The sequence below is a fragment of the Muntiacus reevesi genome, chromosome 22, assembly GCF_963930625.1.
Source record: "Muntiacus reevesi chromosome 22, mMunRee1.1, whole genome shotgun sequence".
In the NCBI taxonomy this organism is placed as follows: Eukaryota; Metazoa; Chordata; class Mammalia; order Artiodactyla; family Cervidae; genus Muntiacus; species Muntiacus reevesi.
The window spans coordinates 30,823,210-30,838,586 of NC_089270.1; the positions used below are offsets into that span (position 1 = coordinate 30,823,210).

A 15,377-nucleotide genomic window follows, 5' to 3' on the forward strand; every position below is an offset into this window, starting at 1 on the left:
CTTTTTCACTCTCCTCTTTCACTTTCATCGAGAAGCTTTTTAGTTTTTCTTCACTTTCTGCCATAAGGGTGGTGTCATTTGCATATCTGAGGTTATTGATATTTCTCCCTGCAATCCTGATTCCAGCTTGTGCTTCCTCCAGCCCAGTGTTTCTCATGATGTACTCTGCATATAAGTTAAATAAGCAGGGTGACAATATACAGCCTTGACGTACTCCTTTTCCTATTTGGAACCAGTCTGTTGGTCCATGTCTAGTTCTAACTGTTGCTCCTTATCTGCATATAGGTTTCTCAAGAGGCAGGTCAGGTGATCTGGTATTCCCATCTCTTTCAGAATTTTCCACAGTTTATTGTGATCCACACAGCTGAAGGCTTTGGCATAGTCAATAAAGCAGAAATAGATGTTTTTCTGAAATTCTCTTGCTTTTTTGATGATCCAGCAGATATTGGCAATTTGATCTCTGGTTCCTCTGCCTTTTCTAAAGCCAACTTGAACATCTGTAAGTTCTCGGTTCACGTATTGCTGAAGCCTGGCTTGGAGAATTTTGAGCATTACTTTACTAGCGTGTGAGATGAGTGCAACTGTGCAGTAATCAAAAAGCTTAGAGAACTTCAAATAGAATAAAATCAAATATATCTATACAATGACATATTAAAATCAAGTTGTCAAAAGTCGAGGACAATGAGGAAATCCTGAAAGAAGCTAGATGGAAGTGCTGTGCTTAGTCGCTCAGTCATGTCCAACTCTTTGTGACCCCATGAACTGTAGCCTGCTAGGCTCCTCTGTTCATGTGGATTCTCCAGGCAAGAGTACTGGAGTGAGTTGCCATGCCTTCCTCCAGGGGATCTTCCCAACCAAGGGATCGAATCCAGGTCTCCCACATTGCAGATAGATTCTTTACCATCTGAGCCAACAGGGAAGCCCAGATAGAACTAATTAATCATATAAAAGATATTTTCGCTAAGGTGATCAGCAAATTTCTCATCAGAAACCCTGGAATCCAGAAGGCAGTAGGCTGATAAATTCCAACTGCTGAAAGGGGGGGAAAAAAAAAGCATTAACTGAGAATTTAATCAGGCAAAATTTCCTTCAAAGGTGAGGTAGAAATTAAGACATTACCAGAAAAACAAAAGTCGGGGTACATTGTTACCACTAGACTTTGCCAATAAAAAACTGCAAACTGGACTCTTTTTGGCTGAAAGGAAAAGCTGCCAGAAAGTAACACAAACCACATGAAGAAATAGATAGCTTCAGTAAAGGTGAAAACGAAGGTAATTTTAAAAGCTGGTATCATTCTAATTTTGGTTGTGAGTGAAAGTCACTCAGTTGTATCTGGCTCTTTGCGATCTCATAGACTATACAGTCCATGGAATTCTCCAGGCCACAATGTTGAAGTGGGTAGCACTTCTCCAGGGGATCTTCTTCCCTTCAGAAGGATTTCCCTTCTCCAGGGGATCTTCCCAACCCAGGAATCAAACCCAGGTCTCCCACATTGCAGGCGGATTCTTTACCAGCTGAACCACAAGGGAAGCCCTCCCACCTGCCAGGTGGTGGTCAAAAAAAGTATTAAAAGAAAAAGACAAACAGGACAAAGCAAAAGTCATTGTTTTTCCTGGACTTTTGATTGTAAATCCAAATATTTTAAATTTTTCAATACTTTAAAAAATATAAAAATGATTATTAATTTATATAATTAGGAACACTGATTAAATATGTAATTTATGACATCAATTACAGAAAGACTTTGATGCAGATATCAAGGAGCTGAGTTTTTGTATGTTTTAAAGTTAAGAATAGGTCAAAGAATAAATCCCAAGAATAATTAAAAATAGTTTTTAAATTAGTGAAACAGAAGAGATCGAAACAAGAGATGCAGAGGAAGCAGGGATCAGAGGGAAATTTATAGGTAAATGTGCTTACCTTAAAATGAAGAAAGACCTAAATTCAGTAACCTAATATTATATCTTAAAGAACTATAAAAAGAAGTCAAACTATACCCAAAGCTGGTAGAAGGAAATAAGATTAACACGGAGATAAACAAAGTTAAAAGAAATAGCAAATCAATAAAACTGAAAGCTACTTCATTGAAAAGATCAGCAAAATTATCAAACATGAGCTAAACTGGAAAAAAAGGAAAAACAGAATAAACGAAAATAACTAAAATCAGAAATGAACCTAGAGATATTACTAATGGTTTTATAGATATGAAAAGGATTATAAAAATCTATGATAGAAGCGCAGCCAAGATGGTAGAGTAGGAAGACCCTGAGCTCACTTCTTTCCTCTGGCATACCAAAGAGCAGTAATTTATTGCTTTCATTAACTATTAATGAGGATAGCCAGAAGACTAGCAGAGAAGACCTTGAATCCACATGCAAAGGAAGCAAATGGGATGGTCACCTTATGACATATACAGAAAATCAAGTCAAAAATCCATCGGAAAACTTTTGAAGTAAAACAACAGCACTTTTACAAGAAAACCCTAAGGGAAAATTTCACCACAGTGGATTGTGCTATGATTTCACAGGTAAGACACCAAATGCAAAAGCAGAAAGAAAAAAATATACAAATCAGACTTCTTTGAATTAAGAACTTTGTGCAGCAAAAGATACTACTAAGAAAGTGAGATAAAATATGCAGATTGGGAGAAAATCTTTTCAAATTATATATCTGAGAAGGAATGAATACACAATACATAAAAAAAAAACCTGCTACAACTCAATAACAATGACAACAACAACAAAAATCTAATTGAAAGTGAAAAAGTACTTTAATAAACTTTTATAAAGAAGATACGAATGGTTGAAAGTACACGAAAAGAAGCTCAGTTATCATTATGGAAATGCAAATCAAAAGCACACAGAAGTAACACTTCAGTCAATAAGATAGCTATTATCAGAAAAGAAAATATAAAAAAAGGAAAATAACAAGTGTTGGTGAGAAGTGGTAACAAGTTGGTAAGTTGGTAACAAGCTGGTGACAAGTGTTGGTGAGAAGAAAATCACAAGTGTTGGTTCTCTACCAACGTGTTAGTAGAGAAATGTAACTTGGTGTACTGCTACTAGGAGTGCAAAATGATGCATCTGCTGTGGAAAACATTCCTGTGGTTTCTGCAAAGTTAAACATAGGATCAGATGATCTAGAAATTCTAATCTTGGTCCTTGTATTGAAAGGAATGGAAATCAGGGATTAAAACAGATATTTGCACTTCAATAATCATACCCATTTGAATGCAGAGTTCCAAAGAATAGCAAGGAGAGATAAGAAAGCCTTCCTCAGTGATCAATGAAAAGAAATAGAGGAAAACAATAGAATGGGAAAGCCTAGAGATCTCTTCAGGAAAATTAGAGATACCAAGAAAACATTTCATGCAAAGATGGACACAATAAAAGACAGAAATGATATGTACCTAATAGAAGCAGAAGATATTAAGAAGAGGTGGCAAGAATACACAGAAAAACCATATGAAAAAGATATTCATGACACAGATAATCACAAGGTGTGATCACCGACCTAGAGACAGATATTCTGGAATGTGAAGTCAAGTGGGCCTTAGGAAACATCACTACTAACAAAGCGTAGGGGGGGGGGGTAGTGATGGAATTCCAGTTGAGCTATTTCAAATCCTAAAAGATGGTGCTATGAAAGTGCTGCACTCAATATGCCAGCAAATTGTAAAACTCAGCAATGGCAACAGGACTGGAAAAGGTCAGTTTTCATTCCAATCCCAAAGATAGTCAATATCAAAGAATGCTCAAACTACTGCAGAATTGTACTCATCTCACATGTTAATGAAGTAATGCTCAAAATTCTCCAAGCCAGGCTTCAATAGTACATGAGCCATGGACTTCCAGATGCTCAAGCTGGTTTTAGAAAAGGCAGAGGATCCAGAAATCAAATTGCCAACATCCTTTGGATCATTGAAGAAGCAAGAGAGTTCCAGAAAAACATCTACTTCTGCTTTATTGGATATGCCAAAGCCTTTGATTGTGTGGATCACCACAAAGTCTGGAAAATTCTTAAAGAGATGGGAATACCAAACCGCCTGACCGACCTCTTGAGAAATATGTATACAGGTCAGGAAGCAACAGTTAGAACTGGACATGGAATAACAGACTGTTTTCAAAAATGGAAAGGAGCATGTCAAGGCTGTATACTGTCACCATGCTTATTTAACTTATATGCAGAGTACATCATGAGAAATGCTGGAATGGATGAAGCACAAGCTGGAATCCAGATTGCTGGGAGAAATATCAATAATCTCAGATATGCAGATGACATCATCCTTATGACAGAAAGTGAAGAGGAACTATAAAGCCTCTTGATGAAAGTGAAAGAGGAGAGGGAAAAAGTTGACGTAAAACTCAACATTCAGGAAACTAAGATCATGGCATCTGCTCCCATCACTTCATGGCAGATAGATGGGGAAATGGTGGAAACAGTGGCTGACTTAATTTCCTTGGGCTCCAAAATCACTGCAGATGGTGACTGCAGTCTTGAAATTAAAAGACATTTGCCCCTTGAAAGAAAAGCTATGACCAACCTAGACAGCATATTAAAAAGCAGAGACATTACTTTGCCAGCAAAGGTCCATCTAGTCAAAGCTATGGTTTTTCCAGTAGTCATGTATGGATGTGAGAGCTTGACTATAAAGAAAGCTGAGTGCTGAAGAATTGATGCTTTTGAAATGTTTTGTTGGAGACTCTTGAGAGTGCGTTGGACTGCAAGGAGATCTGCAAGGAGATCCAACCAGTCCATCTTAAAGGAAATCAATCCTGAATATTCACTGGAAGGACTGATGCTCAAGCTGAAACTCCAATACTTTGGCCACCTGATGCGAAGAACTGACTCATTTGAAAAGACCCAGATGCTGGGAGAGATTGAGGGCAGGAGGAGAAGAGGACAACAGAGGATGAGATGATTGGATGGCATCACCGACTCAGTGGACATGAGTTTGAGTAAACTCTGGGAGTTGGCGATGGACAGGGAGGCCTGGCGTGCTGCAGTCCATGTGGTCGCACAGAATCGGACAAGACTGAGCAACTGAACTAAACTGAACTGAATCATAGCAACAATATTCATGATAGCAAAATGTATGGATGAAGAATTTTTTTTTTAATTTTCTGAGAGTTAATATTGCTTATTTATTTATTTTTATTTTTATGGGAGTATAGTTGCTTTACAATGCTGTGTTAGTTTCTACTGTGCAGCAAAGTGATTCAGCTATATATATACATATATCCCTCTTTGGTGGATTTCATTCATATTTAGGTCACCACAGAGCATTGAGTAGAGTTCCCTATGCTTTATAATAGGTTCTTATTAGTTATCTATTTTATAAATAGTATCACTAGTGTATATATGTCAATCCCTATCTCCCAATTCATTCCACCTGACTTCCCCCTGGTATCCATGCATTTGTTCTCTATGCCTGTGTCTCTATTTCTGCTTTGCAATATGTATATATATATATATATATATAGGCTTCCCTGGTGGCTCAGATGGTAAAGAATTCACATGCAATGCAGGAGACCTGGGCTCAATCCCTGAGTTGGGATGATCCCTTAGAGGAATGCATGGCAACCCACTCCAGTATTATTGCCTGAAGAATCCCCATGGACAGAGCAGCCTGGTGGGCTACAGTCCATGGGGCCACAAAGAAGTGGACACGACTGAGCGACTAAGAACCCATATATATGTATATATAATGAAACATTTCTTAACCTTAAAAAAGAAAGGGAATTCTGATATGTTGCAACATGCATGAACCCTGAAATAAAATAATGCTAAGTCAGAGGAAGACAAATATTGCATGGTTCCACTTGTACTTGTTACCTCAAGTAATCAAATTTATAGAAACAGAAAGTAGAACAGAAGCTATCAGGGGCCAGGGAATGGGAAGAATATGGAGTTATTTAATGATACAGAACTGACATGAGGGATGATGAAAATATTCAGTGTACAGTTAGAGTTGAAGGTTACACACCATTGTGTATGCTTTTAATGCCACCAGACTCAATAGCTACAATACTTTAAAATGAAAAATGTCATTACTAATATTTTACTATATGAGTTTCTGTTACTAGTAACTATATTTAAAAAAAGATCAAAGAGGTAAATAACAGCCTTCCCCTTTGCCTCTGAAAATTTTGTTTCAAAAATCCCCTTTACCAGAGTAGCCTAGTAATACTAGTATATAGTTGTTTCAGATACAGATTGTCATTTTTCTTCATTTACAAGTTAGATTTAATCCAAGGACGATAACCTATTGACTAGGATTGTTGCAAACCTTAGAAAATATGGTTGTAGTGTCAATGATTTAAAAACATTCATTACCTAATCACTTAGGGCCTCAGTTTGCTTGGGTATTACCTGAAGGCATCAGACCTGATTAATCCTAGGTTAATTGCCTTCTTTTGACAGGATGTGATTCTAAAAATTTTCTAATAATGACATTTATCTTAATAGGTTCTGTGGAGATACACAGGAAAGAAACCAGAAACATTAGGAGCCAATACCCGACTATATAAATGGATTCCTCAGAATGATCTTCTTGGTAAGACCAAAGAAAGTAAAATAAACAGAGCTGAATGAAGGATAATGTGAATGATTGCTTAATAACAGATAATCCAACAAATTTGTATTTAAAATAATAATAAAAAACTTTAATGTTTTCTTCACATTTCTTCTGGAGTTTGTCAAAGAACAGATTATTCCTAGCACTTTTTAAAGACTAAAGCAAACTTTTTCAAAATCATCATGATCAGTATAGTTATTAGTGCAATGGACTTTTATAATATGACAGAGAGCCTGGATTCAACACTGAATGCAGAAAAGAAAATAGGAGAATTTATCACAAAAGAGCATAGTGAGTGGAAGTTCACTGTATGGAAAATAAGAAAGAGGAACTGTCAGGTGCAAAAGAACAGCCTAGCAAAACTAACCTAATTAGATTCTTACTGAAGGCATGCTAAGGTCATCACATATTACTTGGGGGATAGTGAAAGAAGAGGTGACAACTGTAAAAGATGGTCAGACATCAAGACTGATCTGTTAAACTGACTTAGTAGAGTGCTTGCAATGCAGAGATAAAGGAGACCCAAAATCAAATTCTAGTGGAGAAGAGTTCAGGGAAATCTGACTAGACTTTGGTCAAAGATTTTTGTCAAACTGTAACACAAATATTGAATTTATAATTCTCTCATTTATGATATAGTCTTCCCCTTCTCAGAATCAAAGTCAAATAAAGGATCTTTATATCAGGCTCCCATTAACTTTTGTATAGAATATTGCAAAAACCGCCTGATGCTTCATCCATTTCATCCCACTTTTCTTCTCTTTTGCCTACTACAACCGCATTGGGGAAAAAAAATCTGGCAAAAAAATTCATGGTCTATAATACAATTGGCTGTCTATTACTATAGAGTCAAATGCTTAAACAGAGTACACATGTAATTGCTATAGCCATTTTCTATGATGCACTCAATATACCAGCAAATTTGGAAAATAAAGCAGTGGCCACAGGACTGGAAAAGGTCAGCTTTCATTCCAATCCCAAAGAAAGGCAATGCTCAAGCTATCACACAATTGCACTCATCTCACACGCTAGTAAAGTATGCTCAAAATTCTCCAAGCTTTCTCCTAGCTAGGCTTCAACAATACATGAACTGTGAACTTCCAGATATTCAAACTGGTTAAAGAAAAGGCAGAGGAACCAGAGATCAAATTGCCAACATCTACTGGATCATCAAAAAAGCTAGAGATTCCAGAAAAATATCTATTTCTGCTTTATTGACTATGCCAAAGCCTTTGACTGTGTGGATCACAATAAACTGTGGAAAATTCTGAAAGAGATGGGAATACCAGACCACCTGACCTGCCTCTTGAGAAACCTGTATGCAGGTCAGGAAGCAACAGTTAGAACTGGACATGGACCAACAGACTGGTTCCAAATAGGAAAAGGAGTACGTCAAGGCTGTATATTGTCACCCTGCTTATTTAACTTATATGCAGAATACATCATGAGAAACACTGGAATTTATAAAGCACAAGCTGGAATCAAGATTGCTGGGAGAAATATCAATAATCTCAGATATCCAGATGACACCACCCTTATGGCAGAAAGCGAAGAAGACTAAAGAGCCTTTTGATGGAAGTAAAAGAGGAGAGTGAAAAAGTTGACTTCAACTCAGCATTCAGAAAACTAAGATCATGGCATCCGTTCCCATCACTTAATGGCAAATAGATGAGGAAACAGTGGAAACAGTGGCAGACTTTATTTTTGGAGGTTCCAAAATCACTGCAGATGGTGATTGCAGCCATGAAATTAAAAGATGCTTACTCCTTGGAAGATAGGTTATGACCAAACTAGACAGCGTATTAAAAACAGAGACATTACTTTGCCAACAAAGGTCCGTCTAGTCAAAGCTATGGTTTTTCCAGTGGTCATGTATGGACGTGAGAGCTTGACTCGAGCTGCAGTCCATGGAGTCGCAAAGAGTTGGACACGACTGAGCAGCTGAACTGAACTGAACTAAACTGATGCTAACATTCTGGTAGTGAAACCCTGTACATCTCACCACCCCTTTCCCAAAAACAAAAATATTTTCCCACTAACAAAAATACTTGGTTTCTTCAGCCCCTCCATTCTTTTTTTATTGATATGTTCTACCTCCAATAGCTTGTCAAATGACAAATACTCTTCATCGTTTATTCTGCAGGAAACTTCTCAGTTGTCTCTAGAAAGACTTACTTGCTATAATCACTAATTATACTTCAGTTCAGTTCAGTTCAGTCGCTCAGTCGTGTCCGACTCTTTGCGACCCCATGAATTGCAGCATGCCAGGCCTCCCTGTCCATCACCAACTCCTGGAGTCTACCCCAACCCATGTCCCTCGAGTCAGTGATGGCATCCAGCCATCTCATCCTCTGTTATCCCCTTCTCCTCCTGCCCCCAATCCCTCCCAGCATCAGAGTCCCTTCCAATGAGTCAATTCTTTGCATGAGGTGGCCAGAGTATTGGAGTTTCAGCCTCAGCATCAGTCCTTACAATGAACACCCAGGACTTATCTCCTTTAGGATGGACTGGTTGGATCTCCTTGCAGTCCAAGGGACTCTCAAGAATCTTCTCCAATACCACAGTTCAAAAGCATCAATTTTTCAGTGCTCAGCTTTCTTTAGAGTCCAACTCTCACATCCATGCAGGACCACTGGAAAAACCATAGTCTTGACTAGAAGGACCTTTGTTGGCAAAGTAATGTCTGCTTTTTAATATGCTATCTAGGTTGGTCATAACTGTCCTTCCAAGGAGTAAGCGTCTTTTAATTTCATGGCTGCACTTACCATATGCAGTGATTTTGGAGACCCCCCCAAATTGTGCATATATATGTATATATACTTATATATATAATTATACTAATTGTACTTAGCCTGGACTAATTAATTGCTGCTTTCTTCAGAGCCTATTAGAATTTGTGTGAGGCCTCATGGCACAAAATTATATAGAAGATGTCACTTAATAGAATTAATGATTTATGAAGGTATCATGATTTTCTGTTTCTGACACTCTTACAACTTAGAATAATTTTTTTTTTTTTTTTTTGTAATTTTTAGGTCATCCCAAAACCAGAGCTTTTATCACTCACTGTGGAACCAATGGGATCTATGAAGCTATTTACCACGGGGTCCCTATGGTTGGAATTCCTATGTTTGGTGACCAGCATGATAATGTTGCTCGTATGAAAGCCAAAGGGGCAGCTGTTGAAGTAGACTTGCAAAGAATGACAAGTGCAGACCTGCTTAATGCCTTGAAAGCAGTTATTAACAACCCTTCGTGAGTAGAGTTTATATTCTTTTCTAAGAAGGAACATCTTGTTTCTTGAAGAATAATCAGTTTCATAAATTTTTAATTGATAACATTTACATAATCACCAGCACATACCTAGTAGCAAATTAGATTATTTTATGCTTCCTAAATGTTGTGGAAGTACTTTGTCACCTACCACTAATGGGTGATAGACTGCAATCTTTAAGAAATACTACATTTATTTAAAGAAAATGAGCTATTGTTGAAAACATACATATTTCTATTAATAATAGTACTCTTATTTATAATCCTCTTAAAAATTGTAGATATTATCACTATAAAGAGTTTAGGCAATATGACAAAAGCAAAGGTAAATAAAAATAAAAACTCTCTCAACTCTCCTCATGTAGCTATAATCAATGACAGTTTAAAAACTTCTGCTATTTCCTTCTGCTAATTTATATATAGAAAATAATATAATGAATTTTCTTAAAAAAATAGAACTATATTTGTTAGTTAAAAATTTCTTATATTGGATTTATTTTAAATTAAAACCAGAGAAAGAGAATGAAGGAAAATTGAGATCCAAATGGAGGTAGAGAAGACCCCAGCCTCCTCATTCCCTGACAAAGAACAACAATTAGACACTATTCATGAACAAAATCATTTCTGGGAGTGCCCTAAAGGCCATGTAAGAAATTTTAGCAACACAGTAGAACAAAAAAACTGAGATAAATCACACAAGAACAGAATGATGACAGTTTTATTTTACCAGCATCATCCCCAAGCCAGCATTACTCATCACTGAGAGAGAACTTTCAGTTAGAAAGAATTCCTTGGCAGAAAAAAGAATGGGTTGAGTAACCAATTTCTAAAGCCTTCTGCGGCAAGGAAATAGAAAAACAAATTCTAAATTTGTATGAAACCACAAGAGATCACAAACAGCCAAAGCAATCCCAAGAAATAATGAAGTTGGAGGCATCCTACTTCTTATTTCAAACTGTACTACCAAGCTATAGTAATTTAAAAAAGATGCCATTGGAATAAAAATAGACATGCATACCAATGGAAAAATTGAGAGCCCTGAAGCGAACCCTCGTTTGTAAAGTTGAAAAATATTTGGAAAAAAAAAAAAAAAAAGTGAAGAATACTCAATAGGAAAAGTGCTATCTATTCAATAAGTAGTAGTGGGGAAATTAAATAATTACATGCAGGAGAGTGAAATTTGGACCCCCATATTACATTACTTACACAAATTGACTAGAAAAAGACTAAAGACTTAAGCAAAAGACCTGAAACCATAAAGCTGCTATCTTAAAACAGGAGGAAAAGTTCCTTGACAAGGGTCTTAGAAACAAAATTTGGGATATGACACCAAAAATACAAGGAACCAATGAAAACCTCAATAGGTGGGACTGTATCAAGCTCAAAAACTTCTGCACAGCAAAATAAGTTGAAAGGTTGTTGCTGAATGATAAAACGCTGGGATTCTTGGCCTCCGGAGGAGACGAATTCAATCCGGGGCCAGAGGCTGGATCGCTCAGAGCTTTTGTGTAATAAAGTTTTATTAAAGCATAAAGGAGATAGAGAAAGCTTCTGACATAGGCGACAGAAGGGGGCAGAAAGACTACCCCCCTGCTAGTCTTCATCTGGATGTTATATAGTCACACGCAGTCTGTTAATGAAAAGAAAGGGTTGTCTTATAATTTAGAATGACACCAGATAATTCATCCCTGGCCATAAAACAATTGACTTGAATCTTGTAGAAGCGCAGATTACCAAACAAATAGTTTTGTTTACGTAGATTAGGGGAACAATATCTGAGTAAGTAGCTTAGGACATTTGGCGGAACTTACAGAGTGGGGGTAAATTAACATATCTTAAGACAAACATTTCCATTAAAAAAATGTATTAGTTAACTCAAGGTTTGAGAATAGTTAGCTTCAGGTGAAACCAAGTGTCATGGCAACACAACATTTTAAGAGAAACGTCCTTTTAAATTTGTATAGAGAAGAAAAAATTTCACTGGTTTGTTTCCTCCTTCCTCATAAGAGAGATAAAAATGTCTGGCACTTGCATCCTATTTCCTCTGTTTGGAGACCCCTGGCCTTCCTGCCTGTTACCCTCTCAAAATGATCTATAAAATGAAAGGGAAGCTACAAAGTTGGAGAACACTTTGAAAAGTATACATCTGATGAGAGATTGACATACAAATGGTATAAGGAACTCATTACTCAATAGCAAATTTTTTTTTTTTTTTTTTTTTTTTTTTTAATGAGCAGAGGTACTAAATAGATGTTTTCCCAAAGAAGACATGCAAATGGCCAACAGGTACATGAAAAGGGGCTTCAAATCACTAAGCATCAGGAAATACAAATCAAAATTCCATCTCATACCTGTTACAATTGCTGTTGATGCTATTCATTCACTAAGTTGTGTCTAGCTCTGCGACACTACAGATTGTGGCATGCCAGTCTCCTCTGTCCTCCACCATCTCTCAAATTTTTCTCAAATTCATGTCCATTGAGCTGGTGATGCTATCTAACCATCTCATCCTCTGCCACCCCCTTCTCCTTTTGCCTTCAATCCGCACCAGTATCAGGGTTTTTTCTAATGAGTGGCCACAGTATTGGAGTTTCAGCCTCAGCACCAGCCCTTCCAGTGAATATTCAGAGTTGATTTCATTAAGATTGACTGGTTTGATCTCCTTGGGGTCCAAGGGACTCTCAAGAGTCTTCTCCAGCACCACAGTTAAAAGCATCAAATCTTTGGTGCTCAACCTTCTTTATGGTCCATGTGATAAAGAATCCATGTGTCAATGCGGGTGATAAAGAATCCATGTGTCAATGCGGGTGCCACAGGAGATGCAGGTTCAATCCCTAAGTTGAGAAGATTCCTTGGAGTAGAAAATGGCAATCCACTCAGTTATTCTTGCCTGGAAAATTCCTTGGACAGAGGAGCCTGGGAGGGCTATAGTCCATGGAGTCTCAAAGAGCCAGACTTGACTGAGCAAACATGCACAGAATAACATTCATACATGACTACTGGAAAAATCATAGCTCTGACAATGTGGACCTTTGTTGGCAAAGTGATGTCTCTGCTTTTTAATACACTGTCTAGGTTTATCATAGTTTTCCTTCCAAGGAGCAAACTTCTTTTAATTTCATGGCTGCAGTCACTGTCTGTAGTGATTTTGGAGCCCAATAAAGTTAAATCTACCACTGCTTCCAATTGTTCCCCTTCTATTTGACACGAAGTGATGGAACTGGATCCTGTGGTCTTAGTTTTTTGAATACTGAGTTTCAAACCAGCTTGAAACTCTTAGAATGGTCACCATCAAAATACAAGGTGTAAGAGGTATTGGTGAGGATGTAGAAAAAGAGGAACTCCAGTGCACTTCAGGTGGGAATGTAATTTGATACAGTCCTTATGGAAACTAGTATGGGAACTCCTCAAAAGATTAACAATAGAACTACTAGATGATCCACTGGAGAAGAAATAGTTTACCCACTCCAGTATTCTTGGGCTTCCCCTGTGGCACAGCTGGTAAAGAATCTGCCTGCAATGTGGCAGAGCTGGGTTCAATCCCTGGGTTGAGAAGATCCCCTGGAGAAGGGAAAGACTACCCACTCCATTATTCTGGCCTGGAGAATTCCCTGGACTGTATAGATCATGGGGTAGCAAAGAGTTGGACACAACTGAATAACTTTCAGTGAATTTCACTCACTAAGACTGAGTAATCTCATTTCTGGATATATATCTAAGGAAATGAAAACAGAATGTAGAAGAGATATCTTCACCCCAGTGCTAACTGCAGCATGATTCATGGTAATGAAGATATGACTAAAACCTAAGTGTTTGTCAGTGGATGAATAAAGAAGATGTGGTATATGTATGTAAAGGAACATTATTCAGCAAATAGGACAAAGGAAATACTGTCATTCATGAAAACATGGCATTGTGCTAAGTGAAGTAAGTCAGACAGTGAACAACAAACATTATTCAACGTCACTTTATACACGTAATCTAGAAATGCAGAGAGCAGAGTGGTGTTTTCAGGGCCTAGGACTTGGGAGACTGGTGAGGCAAGCTTTGAATAATAGGACACAGGTCTGAGTAATAAAATAAATAAGTTCTGGAGGAACTTTTTACAACATGGTGATTAACTGTGATCATAAACAAATAAATTCTCAATAATGAAAGATTACATTTATTATGTAATTCTATTTCATATAAATAAAAAAATTTATTCTTTGGAAAAAGAAACTATATTAAAATTAAAAGAATTGCCAGGCTGGGATAAATATTTGTTAAATATCAGATAAATTCTTACTAAGAATTTTACGTAAATCTATAAATAAGCATTGACATTAAAGATTAAACTAATTTTTAATATATTTCATTTTTTTCAGTTTTGAATAGCTTTTCACTATGATGTCACTTAACTTCCTATCAGTATCTCTCTTTTCGGTTTAACTTATTTTTAATTGGAGAATAATTGCCTTACAATGTCATATTGGTTAGTACTGTACAGCAGTGTGAATCATCCTTAAGTATATTTATATTCCCTCCCTCTTGAGCCTCCCTCTGACCCCCATCCCATCCCATCTCTGTGTCTGTGTGTGTCGCTCAGTCATGTCCAAGTCTTTGTGACCCCATGGACTGCAGCCCGTCAGGCTCCTCTGTCCATGGAAATCTCCAGGCAAGATTACTGGAGTGGGTTGCCATTTCCTTCTCCAGAAAATCTTCTGACCCAGGGACCAAACCTCAGTCTACTGCATCTCCTGCATTGGCAAGCAAATTATTATTATTTTTTTTCCTCCACTGAGCCAACTAGGAAACCCCAGAGCACCAGGTTGAGCTCCCTGGGATATACTGCAACTTCTAACTGGCTTCATCTACTTTATGCATGGTGTGTATATATGTCAGTGTTACTCTTTCCATTCATCCCAACCCTTCCTACCCTGGCTGTATCCACAAGTGTGTTCTCTATGTCTGCATTTCTATTCCTATTATACAAGTGGGGTTATCAGTACATTTTTTCCTAGGTTCCAATATTAATAGATGATGCTTAATTTCCTCTTTCTGACTTACATCACTCTGTAAAACAGGCCCCAGTTTCCATCAGTGTGCTTTAAACATCACATCTTAGATTTGTTTGCTATATTATCAGTGCAATGTTATCAAAGTTGACAATGTGCACATCTTGTCCATGACCATAATTTCCAATATCATTTAGCATTAGTTTCAGATTTATATTGATTTAATGATGCAATTTGTGTTTTATCATAGTTTTTCAATTCATTTTATTAACTTTTTATCTGATAAATATTTTGTTACTGTGTCTGTCTTGTAACTTCTGTTGATATTGTTTGTTTTCCTGAGATGTATTCAGAGGTACTTATTCCTTATATTCTTGTGTATTTAGAAAGCCCTGCCTGGTTTTTTAAAATCAAAGGGGAAAAGGGTTTTGTTTAAGATTTTCTGGTTTATAGTTCTCTTCCTCAGAACTTTTTACATGCTGTTCCACCATTTTTTACAAGGTAACGTTCAATATTTTCTATCAATGATG

At 37.2% G+C, this 15,377-nt stretch overlaps 1 protein-coding gene across 2 annotated transcripts in view; it reads left to right on the forward strand.

The window, feature by feature from the left end:
• The window catches only part of LOC136152674 (UDP-glucuronosyltransferase 2C1-like), a 45,741-nt gene that overhangs the window by 29,250 nt on the left and 1,114 nt on the right, over positions 1 to 15,377 (forward strand). For both annotated transcript variants that reach the window (XM_065914000.1, XM_065913999.1), the window contains 2 exons: positions 6,469 to 6,556; positions 9,613 to 9,832. In XM_065914000.1, the coding sequence (XP_065770072.1) occupies positions 6,469 to 6,556; positions 9,613 to 9,832 (308 nt within the window). The remainder of the gene's footprint in view (positions 1 to 6,468; positions 6,557 to 9,612; positions 9,833 to 15,377) is intronic.